Source organism: Podarcis liolepis, assembly GCF_965112155.1.
Source record: "Podarcis liolepis genome assembly, chromosome: 6".
NCBI classification, from domain to species: Eukaryota; Metazoa; Chordata; class Lepidosauria; order Squamata; family Lacertidae; genus Podarcis; species Podarcis liolepis.
This window is the reverse complement of record NC_139559.1, coordinates 27614228-27629920: the sequence shown is the minus strand read 5'-3', so window position 1 is coordinate 27629920 and position 15693 is coordinate 27614228. Positions and strand designations below refer to the sequence as shown.

Here is a 15693-nt window from a genome sequence, read left to right as displayed (position 1 = left end):
GACTATTTTGAAATTAATTTGAACACCTCGGTGGAAAAAAGAATAATCTGGGACGCAAGTGAAGCTGTAATGAGAGGGTTTCTGATACAACAGAATACGATTAAGAAAAAACTCTGGAATGGAAAAAAGGATAAGATATTAGAGAAGATAAGAGACGGAGAGAAAAAATTGAGATCAAAACCAAAATCAAAAGAGATTCTGAGAGAAATCAAATTCCACCAGTCACAATACACGAAATTGATAAACCAAGAAGTGGAATGGAAAATTAAACAAATGAAACAAAGATCTTTTGAATCAGCTAACAAATGTGGAAAACTGCTAGCATGGCAGTTGAAAAAAAGACAAAAATTAAATTATGTCACCAATCTAGAGGTTGAAGGGAAAAACATCCAGAAACCAGGGGAAATTAGAAAGTGTTTCCAGAAATATTTTTAAAAATTGTACACGCAAGGGCCTGAGGAAGTGTCTGAGATGGATCAATTTTTAAAAGCCAACGGTTTACCAGAACTATCTCAGGAGAAGAGATCAATCTTGAATTACAAAATAACACAACAGGAAATTGAGGATGCCATTCAGAACATGCAGTTGGGAAAATCTCCAGGCCCAGATGGACTTACCTCCAAGTACTATAGGATGTTAAAGGACTATTTGATACAACCATTAATGGAGGTTTGCAATCAGATTATGGGGGGAGGAAGGGCACCAGAAACGTGGAAAGAAGCTTTCATCACATTGATACCTAAAGTGGAAACTGAAAAGACTCAGCTTAAGAACTACCGTCCCATCTCACTCCTAAATGTGGATTACAAAATATTTGCAGACATTTTGGCAAGTAGACTTAAAAAGGTATGAAATGAAGTAATTCATAAGGACCAAGCAGGCTTTCTCCCAGGCAGGCATTTGTTTGACAACACCAGGAACATTATTGACATTCTGGAACTTTTACAAACAAATATTAACACTAAAGCAGTGCTAATCTTTATCGATGCAGAGAAGGCCTTTGATAACATTTCTTGGAAGTTTATGAAGAAAAACTTGGAAGGGATGGGAGTGGGACGGGGGTTTGAAAATGGTATAGAAGCAATTTATTCAGAACAAAAAGCTAAGTTGATAGTGAACAACGTGGTGACAGAAGAGTTCCAAATTGAAAAAGGAACACGGCAGGGGTGCCCCCTTTCCCCCCTATTATTTATTTCGGTCCTGGAGGTACTCCTGAATATGATTAGGAAGGACCGGCAGGTACAAGGAATACGGGTCGGAACAAAACAATACAAACTGAAAGCTTTTGCAGATGATTTGGTTTTAACACTACAGGAGCCAGAATCTAGTACAAAAAGAGTTTTAGAACTGATTCAGGAGTTTGGTCAGGTGGCGGGATTTAAGTTGAATAAACAAAAAACTAAGGTTTTGGGAAAGAACTTGACACCTTTAGAAACAGATGGGTTTCAGAAGGAAACAGAATTAAATGTGGTTAAAAAAGTGAAATACCTGGGGGTCAACCTGTCCTCCAAAAATCTGAACTTATTTAAAGATAACTATGAAAAATGTTGGTCAGAGGTTAAAAAAGACCTAGAATCTTGGTCAAGATTGAAACTTTCCTTGTTGGGCCGAATTGCAGCTATAAAGATGAACGTATTGCCAAAGATGTTGTTTTTGTTTCAAACCCTACAGATCGTGGACAGAGTGGAATGTTTTGGAAAGTGGCAGAAGGATATTTCAAAGTTTGTTTGGCAGGGCAAAAAGCCCCGAATAAAGTTTAAAATATTAACTGATGCAAAGGAAAGAGGGGGGTTTGCCCTGCCAGACTTAAGGTTATACTATGAAGCTGCAGCCTTCTGCTGGATGAAAGATTGGTTTCTGTTAGAGAACACTGATGTCCTAGATCTGGAAGGTTTTAACAACTCGTTAGGATGGCATGCATATTTGTGGTATGACAAGGTAAAAACACACAAAATGTTCAAAAATCATATTGTTAGAAAAGCAATATTTATGGTCTGGACAAAATACAAAGACTTATTAGAAAGTAAGACCCCGAGGTGGTTATCACCAGTGGAGGCCAAGGCTCGGAAAAAAACCAATATGGAGGCCGGCTGGCCGAAATATTGGGAAATAGTAGAAAAAATTGGAGAAAATTGGAGACTGCAGAGCTATGAAAAATTAAAGAATAAGGTGCAGGACTGGTTTCATTACGCCCAAATTCATGAGGTTTTTAAGTTGGACAAAAAAACAGGATTCCAGGTGGAAAAATCGAAACTAGAGACAGAACTGTTAGAACCAAAGACTAAGTTATTATCAAGAATGTATAACTTGCTGCTTAAATGGAACACTCAGGATGAGACAGTCAAATCAGCCATGATAAAATGTGCTCAAGACATTGGGTACAACATTATGTTTGAAGACTGGGAAAGGTTATGGACCACCGGTATGAAATTTACGGCATGTAATGCCCTGAAAGAAAACATTATGAAAATGATATACAGGTGGTACATGACCCCAGTCAAGCTTGCTAAGATATACCATTTGTCTGATAATAAATGCTGGAAGTGTAAGGAGGCTGAAGGGACTTTCTTTCACCTCTGGTGGACCTGTCCAAGAGTGAAGGCCTTCTGGGAAATGATCTATAATGAGTTAAAAAAGGTGTTTAAGTACACCTTCCCTAAGAAACCGGAGGCCTTCCTCTTGGGCATTGTCGGCCAAAAGGTGTTAAAGAAGGATAGAACGTTCTTTATGTACGCAACTACAGCAGCAAGAATTCTTATTGCCAAATATTGGAAGACTCAAGATTTGCCCACGCTGGAAGAGTGGCAAACGCAATTAATGGACTATATGGAATTGGCCGAGATGACTGCCAGAATCCGAGATTTGGGAGAAGAAGCAATCAAGGAGGACTGGAAAAAATTTAAGGACTATTTGCAAAAATTTTATAAATTATATGAACTATAAAAATTCGCACGATTTGGAATGGTTAGCTCCAGCAACGAGAGTGGACAATATATGAAACTAGGTAATATTAATGAAAGGATTAAATGTTTAAATGTTTAAAATGATATTATATTGGTTTTTAAAGTAAATGGATAATAAGTAATTTAAACTTAAAATGCAACGATTTGAAAGTACAAAAGAAACATATGAAACAAGGTTATAATTTGCTGATAATTTTATTGTTAAGAATGCATTGTGTGGGGGATTCGGGGAAGTCCGATAGAAGACTGAAATAAGCTTGGAAATGATTCATTTTCTTTCTTTTCTTTTCTTGTTGTTCTTGCTTCTTTGTACATCTGACTGGTTATCTTTATCTGGAAAAAATGCAATAAAAATTTTTATGAAAAAAAAAAAAAAAGCTGACCAAAAGTCCAGAGGTAGCATTATTATCAATTTACGATGGGGTGGAGGTTCACAGGCTATGAAGGACTTGCTCACAAATTTATTGACAGCTGCACAAATTATTATAGCTAGGAAGTGGAAGGGGCAAGCAGAATATAAAATGGAAGAATGGTATAAAGAGGTGCGGGACATAGCTATTAATGATGAATTAACATGCACCATTACGGTAACACGGGGAATATGCAGGAGAAATTATTTTGAGGAGATAGGGAGGGTGTTTGTAGAATTTGTACTGTTAAAATGGAAAGGGGTCAAACCATTGAAATTTTGGGAGGCTGGATAGTTATAACGGAATGGTCCCGGTGGTGGGGTGCACATTTTTATTCTTATTTATTTATGATGATTACTTTGTCCAATAATAATAATAATAATAATAATAATAATAATAATAATAATAATAGAAGAAGAAATGAATGAACCTAAGTTAGTCCATGTCAATGAATTTCAATCAGTCTACTCTGAGTAGGACTAACTTTGGTTCAGCCCCAAGTAGGACAAAAGATTCCCGCATTGCAGGGGTTGGAATAGATGATCGTTGTGGTCCCTTCCAGCTCTATAATTCTATTATTCTAAGCCTGAGTAATGATGGCTGTATAAACAAGTGTCAGTTATGGCTGGGGAACCTCCATGTTATGGAGCAGTGGGGGGTGGAGACCCACCCCAGCGGTCCAGGTGCGTTCATATGGGGAGAGGCGATCCTTGAGGTATTGGATATAGAACTGGAGTCCTTCTGCACCAGGGGTCAGCAACCTTTTTCAGCCGTGGGCCAGTCCACCGTCCCTCAGACCATGTGGTGGGCCAAACTATACAGTGGTACCTCTGGTTACGTACTTAATTCGTTCCGGAGGTCCGTTCTTAACCTGAAACTGTTCTTAACCTGAAGCACCACTTTAGCTAATGGGGCCTCCCGCTGCTGCTGCTGCGCGATTTCTGTTCTCATCCTGAAGCAAAGTTCTTAACCCGAGGTACTATTTCTGGGTTAGCAGAGTCTGTAACCTGAAGCATATGTAACTTGAAGCGTATGTAACCCAAGGTACCACTGTAATTTGAAAAGAAAAAAAATGAACGAATTCCTATGCCCCGCAAATAATCCAGAGAGGCATTTTAAATAAAAGGACACATTCTACTCATGTAAAAACACACTGATTCCTGGACCATCTGGACCGTCTAAAGGATTTAGAAAGCAATTGGGCCAGATCCGCCCCCCGCCCCCGGGCCTTAGGTTGCCTACCCCTGTTCTACATCATAATTTGCCACTTGAAAAGGCAGGAATCCTAGATTCCCTCTTCCTGAAGATTCACCATAGCTGAACCATCTGCACCTTCTAGAAGCATTTCAAGACATTTTTGCTTTTGAGCTGACTTTGAGTGGCTGAGCCTGTACAGAGGAGGGCTGATGAAGAGGAGGTGGAGGACCACTTTCCCCATAGCTTTTCCTCCAAGTTGCTCAAGGGTGATGCCTGTGGTTAGATAAGGAGGAAATAACAGAACTGGAACTGGAAGGACATGACAACAGGTTTGGGTGGCATGCTTATGGTATGGAAAGGCAAAAATACGTACATAAAGGGTTCCACAATCATATAATAAGGAGATCATTGTTCAAAGTTTGGGGAAAATATAAAGAATTACTAGAATTTAAGACACCTTGGTAGGGACGCGGGTGGCGCTGCGGGTTAAACCACAGAGCCTAGGACTTGCCGATCAGAAGGTTGGCGGTTCGGATCCCCGCAACGGGGTGAGCTCCCATTGCTCGGTCCCTGCTCCTGCCAACCTAGCAGTTCAAAAGCATGTCAAAGTGCAAGTAGATAAATAGGTACCGCTCTGGCGGGAAGGTAAACGGCGTTTCCGTGCGCTGCTCTGGTTCACCAGAAGCGGCTTAGTCATGCTGGCCACATGACCCGGAAGCTGTACGCTGGCTCCCTCGGCCAATAAAGCAAGATGAGCGCCACAACCCCAGATTTGGTCACGACTGGACCTAATGGTCAGGGGTCCCTTTACCTTTACCTTTACCTTTAAGACACCTTGGTGGCTATCACCTATTGAGGCATTGTCACTTAAAACATTGGGGGGAAAGGGAGAATGGCCAACATATAGAAAATTATTGGTAGAACAGGAGGGAAAACTAAAACTGAAAGAATATGAAGAAATAAAAGAACATCTTCAAATTTGGTTGCACCATAAACAACTAAAGGATATTTTCAAAGAGGATAATAAGAAAGGTTTTTCAAATTCGGTTTCCAAATTCCAAAAGGAAGTGATAGAAGAAAATTCAAAATTATTAAAAAAAACATACAGTGTCCTTTTGGAATGGGAAACTAAAGATGAAGTAAAGTCGGTGATGATAAAATGGGCACAAGATATAGGCCACAATATACAATTTGAAGACTGGACAAAACTGTGGAAAGTAAATTTGAAATTCACGGACTGTATATTGCTGAGAGAGAATTACATGAAGATGATGTATAGATGGTATATATAACCAAATTAGCAAATTAGCAAAAATGTATAAAAATGAAAAGAGTGAGTGTTGGAGGTGTGAGGCTTAAGGTACTTCTTATCATATGTGGTAGGACTGTAAAAATGTAAAAATATATTGGGAAATGATACACAATGAATTGAAGAAAATGTGGAAAATAACATTTGTTAAGCAACCAGAAGCCTTCCTGTTAAGTATTTTAGGTCAAGATCTGCTGAAAGAGAAGAGGACATTCTTTATGTATGTTACTATGGTGGCGAGAATTCTGATAGCACAAAACTGGAAGACTGGAGAAATTCCAACAAAAGAACAACGGCAAGAGAAATTGATGAATTATGCAGAACTGGCAAAACGGATGGATAGCCTACGGGAAAAGCACCACAGTGACTTTGAAAAAGAGTTGGAACCTTTTGTAATATATTTGCAGAAATAAAGAACATCGACTTGATGGCAGGATTTAAATAAACACATCTTTATTAATAGAAAACATTTAAAATAATGAAGAAACCATATAGTGGATTTTAAGAAACAGCAGTATGTAATAGGAAGCTGAGGGAAGCCCGGGAGGGAAGGGGTGAAGAGGTGTAATATGTATGTTATTGATATGAGATGTATGTAATGATAGGAAAGAAAGTGAATAAAAATTTGGTTTTTTTAAAAAGGGTGATGCCTGTGATTGCTCTCTTCCCTCCTCCACCCCATATTAGTTTCATCTATGTTTAAAAATAAAATACAGGCATTTATGAGTTTGTGAAGTCACCTGCCTGAAGCCTTGGGAGATGAAGCAGACTGCAAATTTAAATAAACACAAAACCTGCTACCTATCTAGATGTTAGGACTATGTTACCACAACGTAGAATTGTGTATATATATATTTAACTGCACAGTTGTTATAGCAACCCAAGTTCCACACCAATGCAATCAAATTCCAAAATAATGTGATATGATTAAAAATTGACACTGCAGTCCTGAAGAACAAGTATATTGTGTCGTTATGGAAACTGGGACAGCTAAAACTCCACATGCACACATACATACATTTAAAGCTGAAAAATCCCAGGGTGGGGAAGGAGAGAAGAGACTCTTAAAAAATCAAAAATAGGGACTGCTGTTCTTTTGAAGGTGTAACAACAACAAAAATCACTCTAGATTAGCAAACTGTCTGTCCTCCAGTTAGTCTATTTATCCTGAATAATAGACAATTTTAGGCAGGGGTAGACTTCAGTAATCTTTCATAATATGGTGCCCTGTGCAAGACCAAAATTTGGCGCCCTAAAGGTTATTTGCTCTTGCTGCTGCTGTTTGTGTGTTTTAGAAAGAGATGGATAAATCACTGTATTCTCAGCCTTTGTCACTTTCCCATATGTTCACTCATAATTCCACATTAATCTGATTTATATTTTTTAAGGCTTAAATTTTTGATTTAAATGCAGTTTTAATATAGTTATTTAAAAGTATTTAAATCCATTTTTTTTAAAAAAATGAATTTCTAAAAGTATTTTCTCTCAATATGCACATTTTTATGTGAGTTGGTATGTGGGCAGGGAAAGAACAATTTTGCTGAATACACCTTTAAAAAACAACAACATTTTGGCCAAAGTACCCTTTTAATTTAATCATTTTTTTGCATTATGACTTAAAGCTTTTTAAAGGGTTTAAGGAAGATCAGAATCAGAATATGGGGATAAACATGGTGCTAAAATTATGCTAACTGATGAGACTGGAAAAGGCAGCATGCTTATTTATATCAGTTTTAAATATGGGCTAAAACACTTTTAGTGCTATTGTGTGACTATATTTTATTGTGTGTGACTATATTGTGTGAGGATATATTTTAGCACAAATGAAAACAACCATGTTGATAAAATTGTGCCACTTGGAAAAATAATAGTGAAGGTGCAGTGAAATGGATTCATGACAACAGGCTCACCACTCTTGTCCCCAAACAGGTCACTGAACGCATAAAAATCACACCTCTTTAAAAATAAAAAAATTAAAAATTAAAAATGGAAGAATAGTATGAAGGCTATTAAGGGGAGCTTGCACACTTTCAGCAGCAACAACAATTGGAGTATCTGTAGTTTGGAAAAAGTGTGGAGAAAACACACAAGCTTAACAATCAGATGACGATTCTACATAGATGCCTTACACAGTGCTGGCCCTACCATTAGGCAGAATGAAGTGACTGCTTGAGGCAGCAATTGCTGGAAGGGTGGCAAGGTGTTGGTATCCTCCCATGGTCTGCTTTGTGAACCCCTGAACTAGCCTGCTGCTTTCAGATTTGGTGTCTGGTTAATAGGAATGGGGAAAAGATTTGATTCATTTCGCATTTTAGGTGAACCTCTCTAATTTGCACTTTCTGAAACCATACGTGAACTGAGACATCCTTCCAAATTTACATTTCTCTGAATTTTGCAATGCAGCTTTTTATATGCTAGAGCAAAATGTGTCGATAACATACAAAAATCCATTATGTTAGGGGAAATTGCATACAAAATGTGCATAACAGGAGAAATCTGTAATAAAATGCTGATGTATCCAACTGTATTGGATTTATATACAGTTTTAAAATATTTACTAAAAAGTATTTAAATCCAAAATGAGAAACTGAGAAAAAACAAAATTGACACCCCATCCCTACAGGAGCGTAATATGGCATTTGTGTCCTGGGGGGGAAAAGGACATAATGGCAACCCTGTTGTTCAGCATTCATTCTGACTTGCTTGCAACAAGGTTGAACAATGTTGCACCCTGCAAATGTTCCCTCACACTTCTTCCCATCATTTTGGAGTATCAGAACAGGTGCTTCTAGACTGTCACTATTTTGGGGTAGGATTCAGTCACACACCTGCAAATTCAGGCTGCACATTTACAGTTCATTGACACAACAAACCTGGTTCTCCCCTCCCCCAAATTGGATCTTTTGGGTTGCTTCTGAATAACCCATATATTGAGCTTTGTTTGCAAAGAGATTAGATGACATCAGCAAAAAGTCCAATCTTTTGGAGAAGCGGATTTGTTGCTCAAGACCTCCAAAACCAATTTTAATTGCCCAACCTAATTTGCTGGCATGTAATTGAATCCTAACCTCAAAAACAGAGATTGTCTGGAAGCAGCTTATACCAGACATGTATAACGTTGCCATATTTTAACCTGATTTTTAGCATATTGTTGGTTTTGATTATTTTTTGAATGTTTTAAATTGTTCTTTCAGCTTTTTAATTAACATTTTTATTGTTTTATTCCTTTTGTAAATCAAGTGGCATATAAATCTTGTAAAATAAACTAGTAAAGGTAAAGGGACGCCTGACTGTTAGGTCCAGTCGTGACCGACTCTGGGGTTGCGGTGCTCATCTCGCTTTATTGGCCGAGGGAGCCGGTGTACAGCTTCTGGGTCATGTGGCCAGCATGACTAAGCCGCTTCTGGTGAACCAGAGCAGCGCACGGAAACGCTGTTTACCTTCCCGCCAGAGCGGTACCTATTTATCTACTTGCACTTTGACGTGCTTTCGAACTGCTAGGTTGGCAGGAGCAGGGACCGAGCAACGGGAGCTCACCCCGGCGCGGGGATTCGAAACACTGACCTTCTGATCAGCAAGTCCTAGGCTCTGTGGTTTAACCAATCCCTTAAAGCCAATTCGAATCACGTTCTCTCCCTCAAAGAATTATGAGTTATGAATCCCAGCAACCCTTAACAAGCCAAAAGGCCCAGACTTCTTTGAGCAGGGAAAATGGGCTAGGAATGGGCTTTAAAGGTATAGCGCAGGGGTTAGCAACCTTTTTCAGCCGTAGGCTGTCCCTCAGACCATGTGGTGGGCTGGACTATTTTTTTTTTGGGGGGGGAGGAATGAACGAATTCCTATGCCCCACAAATAACCCAGAGATGCATTTTAAATAAAAGGGCACATTCTACTCATGTAAAAACACACTCATTCCCGGACTGTCCATGGGCTGAATTGAGAAGGTGATTGGGCCGCATCCGGCCCACAGGCCTTAGGTTGCCTACCCATGGTATAGTTTGTGCACAGTGGTGCTTCTGGCTGGACCCTTTCACAAAGGCTTGCCATTCAAGCCCCATCTTCACAGCCCAACATGTGTACACGTGGTACATGTACAAGGGTGTCTCAAATTTCAGTGGTGCCTGTGTGACGCCCAAAATCGGTGCACCAGTCGTTTCTCACACTCCATTCTAAACCATAGTTGGGCTGTTCCCTGATGTAGTGCCCACAGACCCTCCAAGTGTCCCTATTTTCCAGGGAGAGAAGCCGTCCTGGTTTCTGATTTGATCCTGGAATTTCCTGCTTTTCCTTAAAATAAAGGTAAAGGGACCCCTGACCATTAGGTCCAGTAGTGGCTGACTCTGGGGTTGCAGTGCTCATCTCGCTTTACTGACCGAAGGGTCATGTGGCCAGCATGACTAAGCCGCTTCTGGCGAAACACAGCAGCACACGGAAATGCCGTTTACCTTCCCAGCAGAGTGGTACCTATTTATCTACTTGCACTTTGACGTGCTTTTGAACTGCTAGGTTGGCAGGAGCAGGGACCGAGCAATGGGAGCTCACCCCGTCGCAGGGATTCGAACCGCTGACCTTCTGATCGGCAAGTCCTAGGCTCTGTGGTTTAGACCACAGCTTTCATTGGAGAAATGTTGGAGGGTATGGACTTATCCAATCTCCGAGCCATCAGAAGGCAGCCCTGTATAGGGAAGTTATATACAGTGGTACCTCGGGTTAAGTACTTAATTCGTTCCGGAGGTCCGTTCTTAACCTGAAACTGCTCTTAACCTGAGGTACCACTTTAGCTAATGGGGACTCCTGCTGCCGCTGCGCCGCCGGAGCCCGATTTGTGTTCTCATCCTGAAGCAAAGTTCTTAACCCGAGGTACTATTTCTGTGTTAGCGGAGTGTGTAACCTGAAGCATATGTAACCCGAGGTACCACTGTATATATATAACTTCCATATATATATGTGTGTGTGTTTAATGTTTTATTATATCTGTCGGAAGCCACCCAGAGTGACTGGAGCAACCCAGTCAGATGGGTGGGGTGTAAATAGCAAAATTGTTGTTGTTGTTAAATAGGGCGTCCCTATTTTCATCAGTGAAATGTTGGACGTCCCTATTTTCATCCGATACATGTTGGCGGAGACGTGTGTAGTGCGGCCACAGCGGCCGCGCTCCCTTAAATCCGCCTCTGCCCGACTCAGCGGACCGACCCAAACCAAACGCCCCTGCGTTTCTCTGCTGTGCTGGAAACGGTCCTCCTCGCCGAGCGGGCAGCCGGCTCGTGGCTCCATGGAACGGGTTTCGCTCCGCTGTCGTTTACACCAGCGCCCTCGAAAACGGATCTAGCTGCTTCCGCGCCTCCCACAGCAGCCCACCCCCCCTCGCTCTCGACAGGTTTCCAGAATGCGCCTCCTCCTGCGATGCAACCGGGGCGGACGAGCCCTTAAAACATAATCCGGAGGGCCGGATTTTGGTGGGGTGGCGGCGGCGGCGGCAGGCAGGGGCAGGATGCGGTAAAAAGCGGAGGGACTGAGCCCTGAAAACGGGGGAGGAGGGGGTGCATTGCGCACCTCCAAGGCACCGGGATCCTCCAGGAAGCAGGCGACGTTTGCGCAGCGTAAGGAGCTGGCCATCTTCAACCCAGGGAGGGTGGAATTGGGAAGCTCAGTTAGGAAGGGGGGGGGAGGAGGGACAGAAGACAAGCCAGGATCATTTAGATACCGTTAAAATAAATAAAGAAATCCCTTCGCCGCCCTCCGACCCCAATGCAGAAAGAGAGACACCTATAATTTGGTGCATGCACGACACTAAAATCTGGATGCGTTGACAGGATGCTTCAAAAAACCAAAAAAAACCCGAACACGTAAACACACTCAGAAAGGAAAAACGGTGTTTGCATTTTATTTGAGATATAGCGAAGGGGGGAGGGATGTGGATGTGCATCGGAGGAAACCCTCCCCACCACGGTCGCATCAGCATAGAAAGCCTGCTTGCTGTACAGGGTGGGAAAAAGACGGGTTACTAGTTGGGTTAATATTATATTTCTACGAAAATGGGGATTGCAGCGTGAATAATGCTCGGCTCCTTCTCTCCCGCCCCCTCCTCTCTCTCTCTCTCCCTCTGTCTCTCTTTTTCTGTATATTAAATATGCTTTGCTTGTCAATTTCATCGCCCTGTGCATTTCTGCAGGGAAGGCAGCCCCGCCCCCTGTGCGCGCAGGCGCGGCCAGCCTGAGGTTCCCGCAGGCTCAGCGTTCAGTGACCACAGGCTGATGATTGTAGGTAAGGAATCAGATAAGAAAGTAATTTATAAACCTCTTTAAATCATCAAAATGCAGCTCGGTAAAGGTCCGCCGCGTGCTCTGCAGACCTTTTGCTCCGCTTTGCATGCAATGCATCGATTCGAAATTGTGGTGCCTGCCTGCAATTATTATTATTTTTTTTGCAAGTGGATATGCCAGCATTTTGATTTTCTCCCCTTCTTCCTCCTCCCACCACCCCACTCGAGTGGGGACCGCGAATTCATTTCAGTTGCATTTGCTTTTTGCAAGGAACAATGTAGTTAAAACTAAAGGGGGGGGGGAATCTGCAAGATTGACAGAGAGAGAGAAGGCGGGAGGGGGAACAGAGGGGGGAAAGCACCCCAAGACTTAGTGGCCGGGTTTGTTGAAAAATTGGGCTGTGCAAAATTCTGGGGCGCTTTTTCCATATTGCAGTTTCCATGTTTTACACGCGGGGAATGATAATTTGAAGCCCCTCTCCCATAAATACGACATAAAAGAGTTGGGATGAAGCTATGCAGAAAGGGGGGGGGGACGAGGGGAGGGGAGATGAGATGTGGGCAATGATTTTGTAAGGGAGGGGGAGAAAAGGGGTCGTTTTCACAAACTTTCTCCTTCGAGTAATTCCATGCCTTGCCTCTCTTTCCAATAAAGGGGATCTCTGCCTGTGCAACAGAATAAAAAGAGGGAGAATTCCGCCATTTTGATGTTTTTTTAAAAGTAAAGACTTTGACGGGTTTGTAGTAGCCGCCCTTTGCTGGAGACCAGAGAGAGGGACACAACTCATGCTTTGCCTGTGTGTGCAGCGAGGTCTTTCTCCTTTTCATTTTAAGGTGGGGGGAGCCTCCCTTTCACCTCTTGGAAGATTGGGATTCTGATGCATGAAAGTGAATATTTGCTGAGAACAATTTCTGCAACCCAGGTACTTTATTATGGGAGCGCACAGGCAGTACCAATAGCATCTACCTTGAGGTCTGAGCTGCCTTGGAAGTATTGGCCCAAGTTTTTTGGCTTTTTTGTCTGTGTTTCATTTGTGGTTTTAATTCTGGAAGTGTGCATGGGCTATTACCATATTCCCTCCAGCACATGGGCCCATTTTGTCCTGCCAGTTTAAACCTGTGGGTTTCAACACACCTGACTCCAGCATCCATCTCTTAACAATAATAAACGGTCCCAGAAATTTCTGCGTCCCTTTCTCCCACCCCTATTCTGCCCCCTTCTCCAATGTTTTCCTCCCCCAGTGGTTTGATCTTGAAGGAAGTGGTTTGGGGTTTTGTGTGAAGTACATTACACTGGAAACATTTTTATGAACTGCTTGTTAAATAGCAATGAGGTGTGATCATCTTGCTGTTTGCGAAAGTCGGGGGGGGGGGGGAGAAGCATGCTTTTGTGTAGAATCGGTGATTTCGGTTGCTTGTTTGAATGGTCTTGGACGAGGCTTCCTTTTAATTAACCACTCACGCTTCCAGAATGCTACTAATGATAGTGTAGTGCTAATTGCTAATCCTTAACGTTAGAACTTTATATTATTAATAGAGATCACAGCCACAGTAGCTGTAGAATTGAGCAGCTAGATGATAAGGTAAGATTAGCACCTGTTATTGAAACTTACTCAAAATGCTTAACATTGAAAATAATTCTGATGGCAATGTCATAGATGTGATAAGGAGCCAGGCATTTGTAGCAGTCAGTTTATGGCTTATGCAACACATGATCTGCCACAGTTTAGGTATTACAAAAGACCATTACCCAGAAATAACAAGATTTTCCCGCTTTCGCTCCAAAATCGTGGTATTTTCTCTTCTGTTTCCTTATGAGTCCTCTGTTAAGGAGAGAGCTAGAAATGGAGATGGCCGTGATGATTGTTTAATAGCTGGGAATTGTGTTTTCAAATTATATAATAAAACCATCATCAATCACAAGAGTGGATAAAGTGCCTGATTGGACCATTTTATTGCAATGACATTTAATGGCATTTTATGTGCCCACAACACACTACAGGCAGTCTTGGGAAATGGCGTAAATGCCCTTCTTGCCGTTTATTGGATTTTTATTTTACTACTAATTCTCGAACGTGGGGTGTGTCTTTGGAAAATCAAGTATTAATGGGCATTGGACAACTGTTTCCAAGCGCTACGTATTCTTGAGGTGTCTGGATTTGTTTGTGTTTGCTTTCCCCCCACGTGGAGAGCTTTGATGTGTATCTATGCGGCTGGTGATGTTCAGAGTTGCTGCTCATTGAATAAACATGCAAGGATGTATTATTCCCCCTCAACTTTTGCAATGTTCGTAAAGGGAGATTTCAGTGCTCCATCTCCTTTCCTTGGCTTAAGTCAGTGATGTCTGAAGACTGAGCTACGCTTACTGATTCCTTTTGTTTGAATTCCTTTTAAATTGCTGGTTGTTTATCTCAGTTTATAGCCCATCATAGCCCACCACTCAGGGTGGATTACTATGTAGTGCAATATAAACAGAATTCCAATGTACAGAGGCTTATGGCCCAGAACCTGGGTGTGAAATTGATAACCTAAAACCTTGTCCATGTTTTACAGACTGCCAGTAGAAATGTGGAGTAAAATAGTGGGTTTTCCCTCGCCCTATTTTAGATCTGGGAACCACTTTCCATTTTAATCTATCACAGCAGTTCCAGTTCTAACTTTGTATGCAACTTTATGCTTACAGAGTTCTTTCTTTCTTTCTTTCTTTCTTTCTTTCTTTCTTTCTTTCTTTCTTCTGACGTTGTGCCATCAATATACTGTACTTAGCATGGTGCAAAGTAGAAAAGGACAGGGCTTTGCCCTTTGGAGTTTACAATCTAAAAATTGTCTCAGGGGAGACAACAGAAGATGAGGAGGGAACTGGAACTGGGGTAATCAGGAGATGAATATGCATTTATACCACTTAACACATACTTCGACTCCATTTCAGTAGGGCCTCAGCCAGTTTTTAGGGATGATGGGAGTTGTATTCCAGCAACATCTGGAGGATGCCAGCTGCTCCATCCTTGCAGGTGGGGGAAAGGATTATTCTTCTCTTTCTGCTCATTTTTCTCATTTTCCCACTTTCTCTGACAAAACCAGTGGTGGTAGCTTGACAGTTCCACCCTGTCAGATCTTTTCCTTATGATTTTTTATTTTTGCTTTTAGTTCGTTTTCCAGTAATGTATTGTCTTGTGTGTTTATGCTGTTTGGGAACAAGAGTGGGTGAAGGAAGGAAAAAAGAAGCCTTTGCCCTTTAACAGGCCTGCGACTCATCAAAATGAACATAACTGAGCAGCTTGTATTGAGGCCTCTGAGATGTCCATGTGCCCACCCCCTGGCTTTTGCAGGAGAAAGTGGGGGGTGGGGGTGGGAAGCACCAAACATAAACCATTCAATTTATTGTGCTATTGACAAACCAGCCTATGTACATGGTGTGTTGTTGTTGTTGTTGTTGTTGTTGTTGTTGTGAGGGCTGCCTTTGTTTTGATGGGTCACAGGTTGTACAGGGGCAGTGAAGATTGGAAAATAGCATGGTGTCCAGTGGTGGGTTACTAGTGTTGTTTTTCCATC

General features: G+C 41.8%; 2 protein-coding genes across 8 annotated transcripts in view; one reads left to right on the top strand and one right to left on the bottom strand.

Moving 5' to 3' along the window:
* Positions 1–15693, bottom strand: part of LOC310709034 (uncharacterized protein) — a 431701-nt gene that overhangs the window by 262641 nt on the left and 153367 nt on the right. The window contains exon 4 of one of the 3 annotated variants that reach the window (XR_014527294.1): positions 4182–4380. The exons of the other annotated variants lie outside the window; for them this stretch is intronic. The gene's annotated coding sequence lies outside the window, so the exon portion shown is untranslated. Of the gene's footprint in view, positions 1–4181; positions 4381–15693 lie in introns of those variants that run through there. 3 annotated transcript variants of the gene reach the window in all.
* The window catches only part of L3MBTL1 (L3MBTL histone methyl-lysine binding protein 1), a 45986-nt gene continuing 41331 nt past the window's right edge, over positions 11039–15693 (top strand). The window contains exons 1-3 of one of the 5 annotated variants that reach the window (XM_083508030.1): positions 11039–11479; positions 12052–12143; positions 13679–13724. In XM_083508030.1, the coding sequence (XP_083364156.1) occupies positions 13717–13724 (8 nt within the window). In that variant the 5' untranslated portion in view covers positions 11039–11479; positions 12052–12143; positions 13679–13716. Of the gene's footprint in view, positions 11480–12051; positions 12144–12917; positions 13065–13678; positions 13725–15101; positions 15153–15693 lie in introns of those variants that run through there. The other 4 variants (XM_083508034.1, XM_083508031.1, XM_083508032.1 and 1 more) reach the window with 4 other exon arrangements.